At 46.8% G+C, this 14,785-nt stretch overlaps 1 protein-coding gene across 2 annotated transcripts in view; it reads left to right on the top strand.

Annotated features, from left to right (window-relative positions):
* The window catches only part of EML6 (EMAP like 6), a 364,638-nt gene that overhangs the window by 335,300 nt on the left and 14,553 nt on the right, over positions 1-14,785 (top strand). For both annotated transcript variants that reach the window (XR_003624099.2, XM_057558732.1), the window contains 4 exons: positions 1,715-1,793; positions 4,941-5,070; positions 6,613-6,711; positions 7,720-7,893. Coding sequence is in view for 1 of the 2 variants with exons in the window: in XM_057558732.1 (XP_057414715.1) it covers positions 1,715-1,793; positions 4,941-5,070; positions 6,613-6,711; positions 7,720-7,893 (482 nt within the window). In the remaining variant the exon portion in view is untranslated. The remainder of the gene's footprint in view (positions 1-1,714; positions 1,794-4,940; positions 5,071-6,612; positions 6,712-7,719; positions 7,894-14,785) is intronic.

Here is a 14,785-nt window from a genome sequence, read left to right as displayed (position 1 = left end):
TGTCATACATTCAAACACTCTTAGGTGGAAGAAGAAACCCACGGATTTCATTTAAAAGTTCCACTAAAACAGAAGAAAGAGCAGATGTCCCGGGAAGCGATAATTAATGCGAAGGCAGTCTAATTGTGAAAACTGGCCTGCCCCCGGCCTCCCGCTTTTGCTCAATTTGGCGGCGATGATGTCAGCCGGGGGTGTCGTTTTGCAGAGATGCACTCTCTCCCCATTCTTCGGTGGTGATTATGATGCCATTTGGTCCAATTATCACTTATGATTGCATAACATGTTTTGACTGAAGAGTTTCTGAGAAAATAAAGCTCCCTTGTTTCACCCCAGCACAAAAACGCAAGCCGTTCCAGCAGGCAAGCTGCCCTCCCAAGAAACACTGCGAATTATTAGGCTAAATTATTAGTTGAACTTGATTCAGAAACAAAGCAGCCATTGTGCCTAACTAACTCCCAACGACATCCAGGAGGATGTGATTGTTTTTCTGACAACAAGTTTCTCCCCAGCACACTCTAAAATAAGCAGAGGCCCCAGGCGCATTGGCAAAGTCTGTAGAGGGTGCGGAAGCAGTGACAAGGCTTCCTTTTTTCTCCCTATCCTGTAGGCGCTTTAGTGCAGAGTTTGCCCAGAGACGCCAGGGTATGAGCTTTCTGAATTTGTAGAGCGGTGCACTCTTTCATTTCTGCTTTAGTCCTTTGCTGGCATGCTCGGGAAGCATGGTGTGTGCCACACAGGAATGTCTGTTCACTTGGACGATGCTTGTGCATGAGTGAGACGGTTGCTAGTGTGGCTCTGACCTGTACTAAGTCTCTCACTTGGCTTTGTGTGCTGCTTGCAAGGGGATCCAGGTAATCCTTTTACTTTGCATAGCCCGAGAGCCGTAGCTAACGGATTTGAACAAGCGGCGGGAGCGGGTGCAGGTCCCTTCTGTCCATCCCTGGGCCCCTAAACTCCGAGAGGTCTGATATGAGGGACGTCCATGTTACCAAAAGATCGCCCTCCTCGTGTACAAGTCCTTGAGGGCTTACCCATTAAAGAAATCTCTTAATTAAAATTGGAGGCCCAGATCTCCAAAACCAAGCAGGGAAAAGTAACCTCGGGCATGGTGGTAGCAGCTGAATGTAGACCATGGCCCTGAGGGACAGGGCATTGGAAGAGTTTCTTCTGTCTTTCATGCCTTTGCTTCCTACATGCCCTTTTGTGTGGCAAGAATGACCTGGGCACTTGGCCTTCAGGGCCCGTTCCCAAGCCTGGCCTGTAAGTCCTACTTCACAACACGCCATGATCTCTGACCACCTAATTCTAAACAGTGTTGGTACATCCCTGTCTGAAGAATGGCCGGTGGGTTCAGGAAGTGTGGCCTCTTCCTTCCCAGACTTAGGCTCCTCTTTAGTTTTAAAACCAGCCCCTCTGGCTCACACATTCTTCCTGGCTCCCAGGAGAAAGGGACTGACCCTGACTGTGATGCCTTACGTGTGGGGAAGCCCAACCCGGTGCCTGTGAATCCAGGACCCAAAATGTCAGAAACAGCTTTTCCTGGCGGGGGGGGGGGGGGGGGGGGAGGGGGCAGGACAGATCAAACCCAGGCGTGGGGTCCTCCAAGTGGGGGAGGGGAGAGAGCCTGGCACTGGTCTTAGCTGACCTCGCTGGACAAGCAACCTTGCTGCCTTTTGTTCAACACTGTGCTTCTTTTGGCCACTCTCTGTTCTAGACCACCCGTTAGCAGAGCGGCTCCCCAGCCTGAGAAACTCCAGAAGAACAATATCACCAAAAAAAAGAAACTGGTTGAGGTGAGGAGGCTAAACGATTTTGCTTTTAATCTGATATCGATGTTCTAAGATCTGCCTGGTGGACATCACCATCTGCAAGTCCCACACAGCGGTCCCCAACCTTTTGGGCACCAGGGACTGGTTTCGTGGAAGACAGTTTTTCCACGGATTGAGGGGGGGGGGAGGTGCGGATGGTTTTGGGATGATTCAAGTGCATTACATTTATTGTGCACTTTATTTCTATTATTATTACACTGTAATATATAATGAAATAATTATACAACTCACCATAATGCAGAATCAGTGGGAGCCCTGAGCTTGTTTTCACTTGCCACTCACGGATAGCGTTTTGATATGAGTCTGCAAGCAATTGATTTATTATGGTCTCTGTGCAGTCAAACCTCTCTGCTAATGATAATCTGTATTTGCAGCCCCTCCCCAGCGCTAGCATCACTGCCTCAGCTCCACCTCATATCATCAGCCATTAGATTCTCATAAGGAGCCCACAGCCTAAATCCCTCGCATGTGCAGTTCACAGTAGGGTTCGTGCTCCTATGAGAATCTAATGCCGCCGCTGATCTGACAGGAGGCGGAGCTCAGGTGGTAATGAGAGCGATGGGGGGTGACTGTAAATACAGATGAAGCTTCTATCGCTCACCCGCTGCTCACCTCCTGCTGTGCGGCCGTGTTCCTAACAGGCAGTGGTCTGTGGCCTGGGGGTTGGGGACCCCTGCCACAGATGCCTTCAAGTGACCCTGACTGGTCCCGATGGCTCTCCCTTATCCTCTCTCCCTTCCACACAGTACTGTGTCCCCCAGCAGTGACCAGAGTCACATCCCCACATCCCCTGGGTCACGTTCCTTCAGCCCTGCCACCAGATCCTACGGGTACTAACTCAAAAATGTCCCATGTCCTTCAGACCTGGCCCCTTTTCCCTGTACCTAGTACCACTCAGGGATTGGGGTGCGTGGAGAGTGCGAGCTTATTCACTGTCTCTAATGTTGTGTGAGCCCTTGCTGTGTGCCAGTACCTTGCTGTATATATACTTCCTACCATGTATTTCACACATGCCTCACATCTACAAGGTAGGTACCATTATTGTTCCATTTTACAGATGAGAACAGTATAGCTCAGAGAAGTCAAGTGATATGTTAGGCCCCAGCCCAAGATCACCAAGCCAGTAAGTGGAGAGGGCTTTGAACTCAGTTGTTAGGATGGCAGCTCCAGGGGACCTGCTGTTTTCTGAAAGAGGCCTCCTAACTGTTCTTTCTGCCTTCAGACTTTTCCCTTTCCTCTTTGACACATGCCTTGCTGCCCACAGAGTTAGCTCTTGAAAATACAACTCTTCATGCCCCACCCCAGCTTTAAGACCCAGGAGGTTCCCACATTTCTGATGGGATCCAAGCTCATGGTTTCAGAACCTCACCCAGGAGCCCCCTTCCTAGCTCATCACCTGAGATTCTCCACTGCAACTCATGTCTCTAACCCCAAAGCCATGAATGCTCTCTGAAGCTGGCTGGGACTTTCAGGCCCCTGTGATTTCAAGCTCCTTATACTCAGAAGGCTCCTCCTCTTCCCTCCCCACACCCCACCCTTCCAAGCCCTCCTCTGTGCAATCTTCCCTGACGCTCCCCACCCTAAACCTCCTGTACTCCACCCTCCCCACACCCCCTCCTCCACACCCTTGTCAGGGCTCTACTACCATTGTTTCTTACTCATCTCTCTCCTCTGCTGCACTCCGAACTCCTGAGGCAGAAAAATCTATCTGAAACATTTGTATTGGAAAAGGGAAATATATTGCAGGGGGGTTATTATAGAACAGAGCACAGGTCAGGAAATACAGCTGAACTTCAGGACAGACAGGGTCCAGGAGCTGAAAAGCTGCCCTAAGCCAAGATGGTGCCTCTTTCTGCCCAGCAAGGCCTTCTGCATGCCTGACGCATTCGTCTCTTTTCCTGCAGACTTCTTGAACTTCTTTAGTAGACTGTGGTGCTATCCAGTGCCCAAGTTTTACATCTCCTACCAGTGTCCTCAATTCTGAATTCCTGGGAGAAACTATCTGATTGGCCCAGCTTGAGTCAGTTGTCCACCTAGACTGGGGATCACATATTACACACGCAGTTTCTGGGAAACACATGGGGTGGGGAAGAGACTAGGGGTGGGTAGCTGCTCGCTCAGTTGAAAGGAGGAGAAGGGCTTTCCAGGTGAGAGATAATTAAAAAAAAAAAAGAGTCATAAAAATAGGAAAGCTCCTGATACATGGGCTAAATGCACATGTCAGCTTGACCAAGGGTCACAGGAGATGTGAGAGCAGGGCCTGACTGTGCCGACTTAAGGAGTTTGGACTTTCCCATAGGTAGTGAAAGTCAGTGAATGCTTTTGAGTAAGGAGGTGTTGTGGTATTTTAGAATTAATCTGATGTTTGCAATCCGCAAGCTTTGGTGAGAGAAAAGGCTAGAGTCAGGGAACCTAGAGAAAAGGGACCCACATCTTCTTAATCTTGTATCCCTCCCCCACCAAGCCCCAACCAGCAGAGTGCCCGGTGCAGAAGAGCTGCCAACAATACAGGTGTGTCAAGTCGAATTAAAGAACAGATCTGATCTGAATTAGTCACTGCTTTTGTCATGGAAGACAAGACAGGAAGAAGAGAAAGACTGTAAACCTAGAACAGTATCTGGTTGTTGGGGGAAAAAAGAATGCAAATGGTGTAGAAACTTTGTAGGGCAAGCACCAAGCAACAGAATGAGCATGGCATTTGCCTCAGTGCTGTGCTCTGCCGGTCCCGGCTGCATCTGGGTGAATCAGAGCAGAGCTCTGAGACACCATTCAGCGCACCTTCGAGAGCACCTGCCAAGGCGCAGACGTAAAACTTCTGGGTAACCTTTACCAGATATCACCTTGGTAGGCTTTGCCTCGCCTGAGAAGCAAGGAAGCAAATCTTTTTTATTTCGAAAACTCACTGTAATTCTACATGTTAGCCTGTCCCCCTAGCATGTCAAGGAAGTAAAGAAAGGGCTGCACTGTATCCCCAGCTGGTCAAGGGGTGAGTGGTTGGCTCTCTCACCGGCCTCATGGTTCCCATGACACGCGTGGCTTTCCCGAAGTGCGGGTTTGTTCCTGTGCTGTTACTTCCTCTAAGGACCCTTTCATCCTTGTGTGGGGATGTAGGAGCTGGCTCTCGACCACGTGTTTGGCTACAGAGGGTTTGACTGTCGCAATAACCTGCATTACCTGAACGACGGTGCTGACATCATCTTCCACGCAGCCGCGGCCGGCATCGTTCAGAACCTGTCCACAGGTAAATGGGTTGGGAGAAACCACCATCTGAACACAGGCTTTAATTTTAGCCCTTTTATGCACTTTCCCACTGGCTAGATGCCCCAAAGCTTAAGCCCTCTTTTCCCTTTAGAGCCATTCCACTCCATTCCAGACTGGTGCTGTGTAGTCCTGGGAGACGCTCAGGCCCACGTTCACAGGGTCAGACCCTCTTTCTCTTTACCCCTCACCCCGCCACATCTCATCTCAGGCCCTGGAAGGGAGGTGTCCGTGTTTCCATCAGCTCCAGGGAGGCTGAGCGGGACGGAGGGAAGCCAGAAAGAGGGTGTGGGGAGTAGAGAAACCCTTACAGACAGTAACCGAGAACAAAGCATGGGGGAACTTTTCTCATTGATTTTTAACAGTCACCAAATTTTTTAGCAACTCAGATTTTCAAGTTTTGTTTGTTTTGAATAGTTAACCACATTCACAATGAGAATGAAAACAATATACAAAAACACCTAAAATGTCCCTTAACTATAGAATGACTCTTAAATTAAAAAAAAAAAAAAGTTTAAAAAGGAACACCTCAAGCAAAAAGAATCATTCAGAAACTAATTTAATAGACACCCTTATCTTTACCACAAGATTTAAACCTGGTAACATGTTGCCTTTATTTGCTTTATATCTTAAAACAAACCTTTTCTTCCCCTCAAATTTTTATGCTCCTTCATAGTTCTCTATAGTTCATGCATAGATTTTTTTAGACAGTAAAATCACTGGGCACATAATAATTTGTTTTTGGGGGGCGAGGAGGGCCTTGGAATTTTCTATACATTTTTCTCAATTTTCTAGCCACATGTTACCAGGTCAGTAGCAAGGTGCTGTATTCCATGCCATCACTCACCTCTCAGTTCCTGTGCATTTGGGTGGGTTTACAGTGACCACCTGGGCAGTCAGCAAACTGTTTGCTGCAATAGACAATAAAGCTTTTCCTGTCCTTTCTTCCACTTCCTGTGACACATGTTGACTTAGGGCTTCAGGGGGGTGAAGCCATCACCTGTGCTATCCAGGCACCCAGAAGATTAGCACTTGGATAGATAAAGATGATTACAAGGGATTTCTTAAGTATTCTCCTGTTCAGTCTTCCCCTTCCAATGAGTACGCAGTGCCATTTTGCTCAGTAAAGCGCTATCTCCGGGTGCCCCCCCCCCTGCCCTGCCCAGAGGAGGAGACACTGAGAGGCTGTGGGTCCTGGGCTGCAGGAGGAGGAACCGTTCTGGACTCTGGAAGCCTGCGCACTTGGACTGTGTTGTGGCGTCACCCAGGACGCAGGAGGATTGAAGTGGGACTTGTGTGTTAGATACGGATTAGGTAACAGACACCAGCTCTCCTCCCCATCCTGGGACAGAACGTGTCAACGCGAAAAAGGATCTCCCGTCTCCCTAAGGATGATTCCGAAAGTGAGAGTTCGGCACTTTTAAGCTCTCGCTTCTACGAGGCCTTTCCAAAGACTCACACAAAGCTTTGAGGTTGCCCCCAGAGCTCTCTCAGGCCCCTGCTCACCCTGCCCCGTCTCTCCTAGGGAGCCAGAGCTTCTACCTGGAGCACACGGATGACATCCTCTGCCTCACGGTGAACCAGCACCCCAAGTACAGAAACGTGGTGGCCACCAGCCAGATAGGTAGGAGGGTCCTGCAGCCGCCGAGGCTCTCCCAGCTGAGCAGAGACGTTGACTTAGCAGCAGTTATTGGGGAGGCAGCGGGCAGGTCATTGGTATCCACCCTTTGTCGATGTCACTCTTGATTATCTGAGCCCTGAATGTATCTATGTCGCCTGAGCTGACACAACCAGTGATTGGTGACCTGAGGGACCATTAAGTCAGACCAGAGCCTCATCATCCAAATAAACGGGTGGCCCCCATCCCTGGGGACTTGTGAGAATAATTTTTCAGAGCCCAGGTGTCAGGTGAAGAGCCCCACATCTGAAGCCTGGAGGTTGCGCTTGGCAAGGGCAGATTCCAATATGTGTGCCTGGCTCTTCTCACCCTAGGAAACTGCCGGTGACAAATGTGAACTGATTCACATTCGTGAAGAGTGGTGGTTGTTTTTTTTAACTCTGTCATTTCAAAGGCAATTTTTCCAAACATATCTTCCTGCTTGTTTTCATTGAGCCCATGCCCATTTTAAAATTTAATTTGGAACTTTCTGATGCTGGTGTTAAGTTCTTCACTCTTAGAAACATGACTTATTTTAGCTATTGTTTTCCCTTGACGCTTCCTCATTGCCATTGCTCATCCAATGCAGGTGATATTACGGAGACCCCAGGTAAGGCTGTTCCATCCGTGAGTAGTTTGAATCTGCACAGCAAAACCATGTCGATGTACCTCGTTTGCTGATTGTACCTGGCTGAGTTGCAGATACAAATCATTGACCTCACCAGTTTCCTTTGTGTAAACTCCACCTCGAGTGTGTGTGTTGGACATAAACACCCTTAGGTCTCTGCCTCTGAAAGCACAGCACATGTTTCCCGTTGTCTCTCACCTCCGGCCAGGCCAGGCCATAGGTCTCTTAGCCCCCGTCACTGTAACGCCCCGAACACCTGTCCTAAAGCGGCTTTTAGGTGAGCGTCAGCGTTGCCTCGGCTCCGCCATTCCCCAGCCTTAGCTCTTCGTCGTACCTCCCACATTCAGGAGCAACACCTTCCATCCACGTGTGGGACGCCATGACCAAACACACCCTCTCCGTGCTGCGGTGCTTCCACTCGAAGGGGGTGAATTACATCAACTTCAGCGCAACCGGGAAGCTGCTGGTGTCGGTGGGCGTGGACCCCGAGCACACCATCACCGTCTGGCGCTGGCAGGAGGGTAAGGGGAGCGGGCTTTCTGTCCCTCTGGGAGGCTTGCTTGTGGCATGGGCTGGGCTCCAACCTAGATCTGCCTCACTCCACGGCCCACCATAGGCGCTGCTGCCGCATCAGCAGAAACCAGGGCTCTTGGGATCCTAGGGAAGCTGCTCATCAGCTGCCACTGCATCCCTGGACCCCATGGCCTCTGGAGTCCTGAGCTGGTCAGTGAAGGGTCTTTGGGCACTTTGGGAAAGTGGCTCAGTGCTGGCTGGCTCCCTCCTCAGACAGAAGGCAGCAGCCTCCACCATTTCTGTCCTAATCACCCACCTACCCAAACTTCCTTGTCCGTCTGGTGACCCCTGGATCCTGCTGCAGCTTTGTCACCCTGATTGCCTTCTTACAGGAACTGGGATGGGGTTTTATCACCATAGTCTTAGAAACTCTATTTATTAACATTTTTGAAATGGGGCTTCACCTTATAATTAAGGCTTACATTTAATGTGACAAGATTTCTATCTTGTGTTACCCCAATATGTGCACGCACATAGGCTGCTACTAAATTTACGGTCTTCTTTGAATCAAATATATGCAATCTTCCGTGTATATTTTCAGGGTGGCAAAAGCGGATCCAGTTAGTTAAGACATTAATGAGGTCCGTCTCCTGCCGGGCCGCCTGTATCTGGGGCATACTGAGCCAGGCAGGCACAGGGGAAGCACTTCTCCAATCCTGGGCTTCTCGAGTCCCATGATCTCAGAGGGAGATCTGTGCATGATCTCAGGCACAGTACCTGCCCCAGCGCAGTACCTACCCCAGCACAGTACCTGCCCCAGCACAGTACCTGCCCCAGCACAGTACCTGCCCCTGCCTTGCCTCTTGCTCACCTAGGGCCCCTTCTGACTTCCCAAGAGTGGATTGGTGGAGCCAGGACTTTTAAATAAGCTCCCAGGAAAAAGAGAAGTCTTCCCTTTGGTAATTTTCTCCCATTATCTTTGTTGGAACCAGCACTTGTCTGTATGGAAGAGTTCTAAGTCAGCGATAATGTCTCATAGCCTGACACCAGCCAGCAACTCTTCTGAGCTGATTATGTGTGGTTTTTGCCTTCACTTCAAGTCCTGCTTACAGATAAATAATGTGGTTTTGAGGGAGGTTTATATCCATTCTTTGTTATCATTGAAGAGCGTATTATTCATTTCTCATTTGTCTTTAACAAATTATCTTGTGGAACCCTTGGGGGGTGTGTGTGTGTGTGTGTGAAACAAAATTAAATGGATTAAAAAAATGAGCTTAATATATAAAATGTATGTTGTCAGGTCCTAGATACTTGTATGAAATTTGTTCTGAGCAACCTGGAAGCCAGGGCAAAGAGGGAGACAGGCATTTTCACAATTAGAAGTGTCCATGAGATTAAAACAAAGCAAAAGCAAGCAGTGGATTAGAAGAAATGTGCATGTTATTTATTTTATATTTTCCTCATGATTGCTGAAATTAATCCTCTTTCCATCTCTTTATTGGCCACTTACGTTGCTTCTTCTGCAGTTCAGCTGTTCAAATCCTTTTTCTACTGTGGGTGGGAGGGTTGTCTTTTGCTTATGCTTTGTAGCTCTTTACTGATTGTCTTTTAAAGCATTGCATATGTTTTCTCCCAGTCTGTTGTTTGTTTTTTAAATTAGTTTATAGTATCCTTGGGGACCATGGTTTTTAAAAGCTCTGAGCCCTAGGTAGTGAGGAATCTGTACCAGCAAGTCAGGCATTCCATCTGCAGGGAGAGAATTACTGCCCCAAGAGGTAACCTGAGGGTCTCCCCAGCCACTCCTGGGAAGGGATTCCAGGAGGGCGTGTCTGAGGGCTGGCTACGGGCCCAGCCATGTTAAGAACCCACCACTACTCTAATAGCCATTTAAAAGTAAATAAATACAAGTGATGAGGAAGAGGGGAAGAAAAAAAATATGTGAGTAAATAATATAGGGAGATTGATTAAGAGGAAGTTGGAATTAAGACATTAAGAATAAGAAGAAAATGGAAAGAAAAGAAGTTTAAAATAAACATTAAAAACTCAAGGGAGGGCTTCCCTGGTGGCGCAGTGGTTGAGAATCTGCCTGCTAATGCAGGGGACACGGGTTCGAGCCCTGGTCTGGGAAGATCCCACATGCCACGGAGCAGCTGGGCCCGTGAGCCACAATTGCTGAGCCTGCGCGTATGGAGCCTGTGCCCCGCGACGGGAGGGGCCGCGATAGAGAAAGGCCCGCGCACCGCGATGAAGAGCGGTCCCCGCACCGCGATGAAGAGTGGCCCCCGCTTGCCGCAACTGGAGAAAGCCCTCGCACGAACCGAAGACCCAACACAGCCAAAAATAAATAAATAAATAAATAAATAAATAAATAAGAAAATCCTTTAAAAAAAAAAAAAAAAAACTCAAGGGAGGACCTTCAAGATGGCGGAATAGTTAAGACGTGGAGATCACCTTCCTCCCCACAAATACATCAGAAATACATCTACATGTGGAACAACCCCTACAGAACACGTACTGAACGCTGGCAGAAGACCTCGGACCTCCCAAAAGGCAAGAAACTCCGCACGTACCTGGGCAGAGCAAAAGGAATAAAGAAAAAACAGAGACAAAAGAATAGGGACAGGACCTGCACCTCCAGGAGGAACCTGTGAAGGAGGAAAAGCTTCCACACACTAGGAAGCCCCTTCACTGGTGGAAATGGGGAGTGGGCAGGGGGGAAGCTTCGGAGCCATGGAGGAGAGCACAGCAACAGGGGTGCAGAGGGCAAAGCAGAGAGATTTCTGCACAGAGGATCGCTGCTGACCAGCACTCACCAGCCCGAGAGGCTTGTCTGCTCACCCACCGGGGCAGGCGGGGGCTGAGAGCTGAGACTCGGGCTTCAGAGGTCAGATCCCAGGGAGAGGACTGGGGTTGACTGCGTGAACACAGCCTGAAGGGAGCTAGCACTGGCTAGCTGGGAGGGAGTCTGGGAAAAAGTCTGGAACTGCCTAAGAGGCAAGAGACCGTTGTTTCCGGGTGCGTGAGGAGAGGGGACTCAGAGCACCGCCTAAACAAGCTCCAGAGATGGACGCGAACTGCAGCTATCAGCGCAGACACCAGAGACGGGCATGAGACGCTAAGGCTGCTGCTGCCGCCACCAAAAAGCCTGTGTGCGAGCACAAGTCACTATCCACGCCTCCCCTCCCGGGAGCCTGCACAGCCCGTCACTGCCAGGGTCCCGTGATCCAGGGACAACTTCCCCGGGAGAACACACGGTGCGCCTCAGGCTGTAGCAACGTCACGCTGGCCTCTGCCGCTGCAGGCTCGGCCCGCATCTGTACCCCTCCCTCCCCCTGGCCTGAGTGAGCCAGAGCCCCCTAATCAGCTACTACTTTAACCCCGTCCTGTCTGAGCGAAGAACAGACGCCCTCAGGTGACCTACATGCAGAGGCGGGGCCAAATCCAAAGCTGAAGCCCAGGAGCTGTGTGAACAAAGAAGAGAAAGGGAAATCTCTCCCAGCAGCCTCAGGAACAGTGGATTAAATCTCCACAGTCAACTTGATGTACCCTGCATCTGTGGAATATCTGAATAGACAATGAATCATCCAAAAACTGAGGTGGTGGACCTTGGGAGCAACAGTAGACTTAAGGTTTGCTTTCTACATATAATTTGTTTCTGGTTTTATGTTTATCTTAGTTTGGTATTGAGAGCTTACTATCATTGATAGATTTGTTTATTGGCTTGGTTGCTCTCTTTTTTATTACTTTTTTGTTTTAATCATTTTTTTAATTTTAATTTTAATAACGATTTTATTTTATTTTACTTTTTTTTTCTTTCCTTCTTTTTTTCTCCCTTTTCTTCTGAGACGTGTGGCTGACAGGGTCTTGGTGCTCTGGCCGGGTGTCAGGCCTGAGCCTCAGTGGTGAGAGAGCTGAGTTCAGGACATTGCTCCACCTCCCGGCTCCACATAATATCAATCGGCAAGAGCTCTCCCAGAGATCTCCATCTCAATACTAAGACCCAGCTCCACTCAACAACCAGCAAGCTCCAGTGATGGACACCCCATGCCAAACAACTAGCAAGACAGGAACACAACCCCACCCATTAGCAGAGAGACTGACTAAAATCATAATAAGTTCACAGACACCCCAAAACACACCACCGGACTCGGTCCTGCCCACCAGAAAGATAAGCTCCAGCCTCATCCACCAGAACACAGGAACCAGTCCCCTCTACCAGGAAGCCTACACAACCCACTGAACCAACCTTGCCCACTGGGGACAGACACCAAAAGCAACGGGAACTAAGAACCTGCAGCCTGTGAAAAGGAGACCCCAAACACAGTAAGTTAAGCAAAATGAAGAAGACAGAGAAATATGCAGCAGATGAAGGAGCAAAGTAAAAACCCACCAGACCAAACAAATGAAGAGGAAATAGACAGTCTACCTGAAAAAGAATTCAGAGTAATGATAGTGAAGATGATCCAAAATCTTGGAAATGGAATGGAGAAAATACAAGAAACGTTTAACAAGGACTTAGAAGAACTAAAGAGCAAACAAACAATGATGAACAACACAATAAATGAAATTTAAAATTCTCTAGAAGGAATCAACAGCAGAATAACTGAGGCAGAAGAACGGAAAAGTGACCTGGAAGATAAAATAGTGGAAATAACTACTGCAGAGCAGAATAAAGAACAAAGAATAAAAAGAATTGAGGACAGTCTCAGAGACCTCTGGGACAACATTAAATGCACCACCATTTGAATTATAGGGGTCCCAGAAGAAGAAGAGGAAAAAAAAGGGACTGAGAAAATATTTGAAGAGACTATAGTTGAAAACTTCCCTAATATGGGAAAGGAAATAGTCAATCAAGTCCAGGAAGCACAGAGAGTCCCATACAGGATAAATCCAAGGAGAAACACACCAAGACACATATTAATCAAACTATCAAAAATTTAATATAAAGAAAAAATATTAAAAGCAGCAAGGGAAAAGCAACAAATAACATACAAAGGAATCCCCATAAGGTTAACAGCTGATCTTTCAGCAGAAACTCTGAAAGCCAGAAGGGAGTGGCAGGACATATTTAAAGTGATGAAAGGGAAAAACCTACAACCAAGATTACTCTACCCAGCAAGGATCTCATTCAGATTTGAAGGAGAAATTAAAACCTTTACAGACAAGCAAAAGCTGAGAGAGTTCAGCACCACCAAACCAGCTTTACAACAAATGCTAAAGGAACTTCTCTAGGCAGGAAAAACAAGAGAAAGAAAAGACCTACAATAACAAACCCAAAACGTTTAAGAAAATGGTTATAGGAACATACATATTGATAATTACCTTAAATGTAAATGGATTAAATGCTCCAACCAGAAGACATAGACTGGCTGAATGGATACAAAAACAAGACCCGTATATATGCTGTCTACAAGAGACCCACTTCAGACCTAAGGACACATACAGACTGAAAGTGAGGGGATGGAAAAAGATATTCCATGCACTACTCTTATCAGACAAAATAGACTTTAAAGACTATTACCAGAGACAGAGAAGGACACTACATAATGATCAAGCGATCAATCCAAGAAGAAGATATAAAATTATAAATATTTATGCACCTGACGTAGGAGCACCTCAATACATAAGGTAAATGCTAACAGCCATAAAAGGGGAAATTGACAGTAACACAATTATAGTAGGGAAATTTAACACCCCACTTTCACCAATGGACAGGTCAACCAAAATGAAAATAAATAAGGAAACACAAGCTTTAAATGACACATTAAACAAGATGGACTTCATTGATATTTATAGGACATTCCATCCAAAAACAACAGAAAACACTTTCTTCTCAAGTTCTCATGGAACATTATCCAGGATAGATCATATCTTGGGTCACAAATGAAGCCTTGGTGAATTTAAGAAAATTGAAATTGTATCAAGTATCTTTTCCGACCATAACACTATGAGACTAGATTATCAATTACAGGATAAAAAATACAAACACATGGAGGCTAAACAATACACTACTAAATAACCAAGAGATCACTGAAGAAATCAAAGAGGAAATAAAAAAATACCTAGAAACAAATGACAATGAAAACACGATGACCCAAAACCTATGGGATGCAGCAAAAGCAGTTCAAAGAGGGAAGTTTGTAGCAATACAATCCTACCTCAAGAAACAAGAAACATCTCAAATAAACAACCTAACCTTATACCTAAATCAATTAGAGAAGGAAGAACCAAAAAAACCCTAAAGTTAGCAGAAGGAAAGAAATCATAAAGATCAGATCAGAAATAAGTGAAAAAGAAATGAAGGAAACGATAGCAAAGATAAAAAAAACTAAAAGCTGGTTTTTTGAGAAGATAAACAAAATTGATAAACCATTAGCCAGACTCATCAAGAAAAAAAGGGAGAAGACTCAAATCAACAGAATTAGAAATGAAAAAAGGAGAAGTAACAACTGACACTGCAGAAATACAAAGGATCATGAGAGATTACTACAAACAACTCTATGCCAATAAAATGGACAACCTGGAAGAAATGGACAAATTCTTAGAAAAGCACAACCTTCTGAGACTGAACCAGGAAAAAATAGAAAATATAAACAGACCAATCACAAGCACTGAAATTGAGACTGTGATTTAAAATCTTCCAACAAACAAAAGCCCAGGACCAGAGGGCTTCACAGGCGAATTCTATCAAACATTTAGAGAAAAGCTAACACCCATCCTTCTCAAACTCTTCCAAAATATAGTAGAGGGAGGAACACTCCCAAACTCATTCTATGAGGCCATAATCACCATGATACCAAAACCAGACAAAGATGTCACAAAAAAAGAAAACTACAGGCTAATATCACTGATGAACATAGATGCAAAAATTTTCAACAAAATACTAGCAAACAGAATCCA

This window comes from Balaenoptera acutorostrata, chromosome 12, assembly GCF_949987535.1.
Source record: "Balaenoptera acutorostrata chromosome 12, mBalAcu1.1, whole genome shotgun sequence".
Lineage (NCBI taxonomy): Eukaryota > Metazoa > Chordata > Mammalia > Artiodactyla > Balaenopteridae > Balaenoptera > Balaenoptera acutorostrata.
This window is presented reverse-complemented; position numbering and strand designations above follow the sequence as displayed.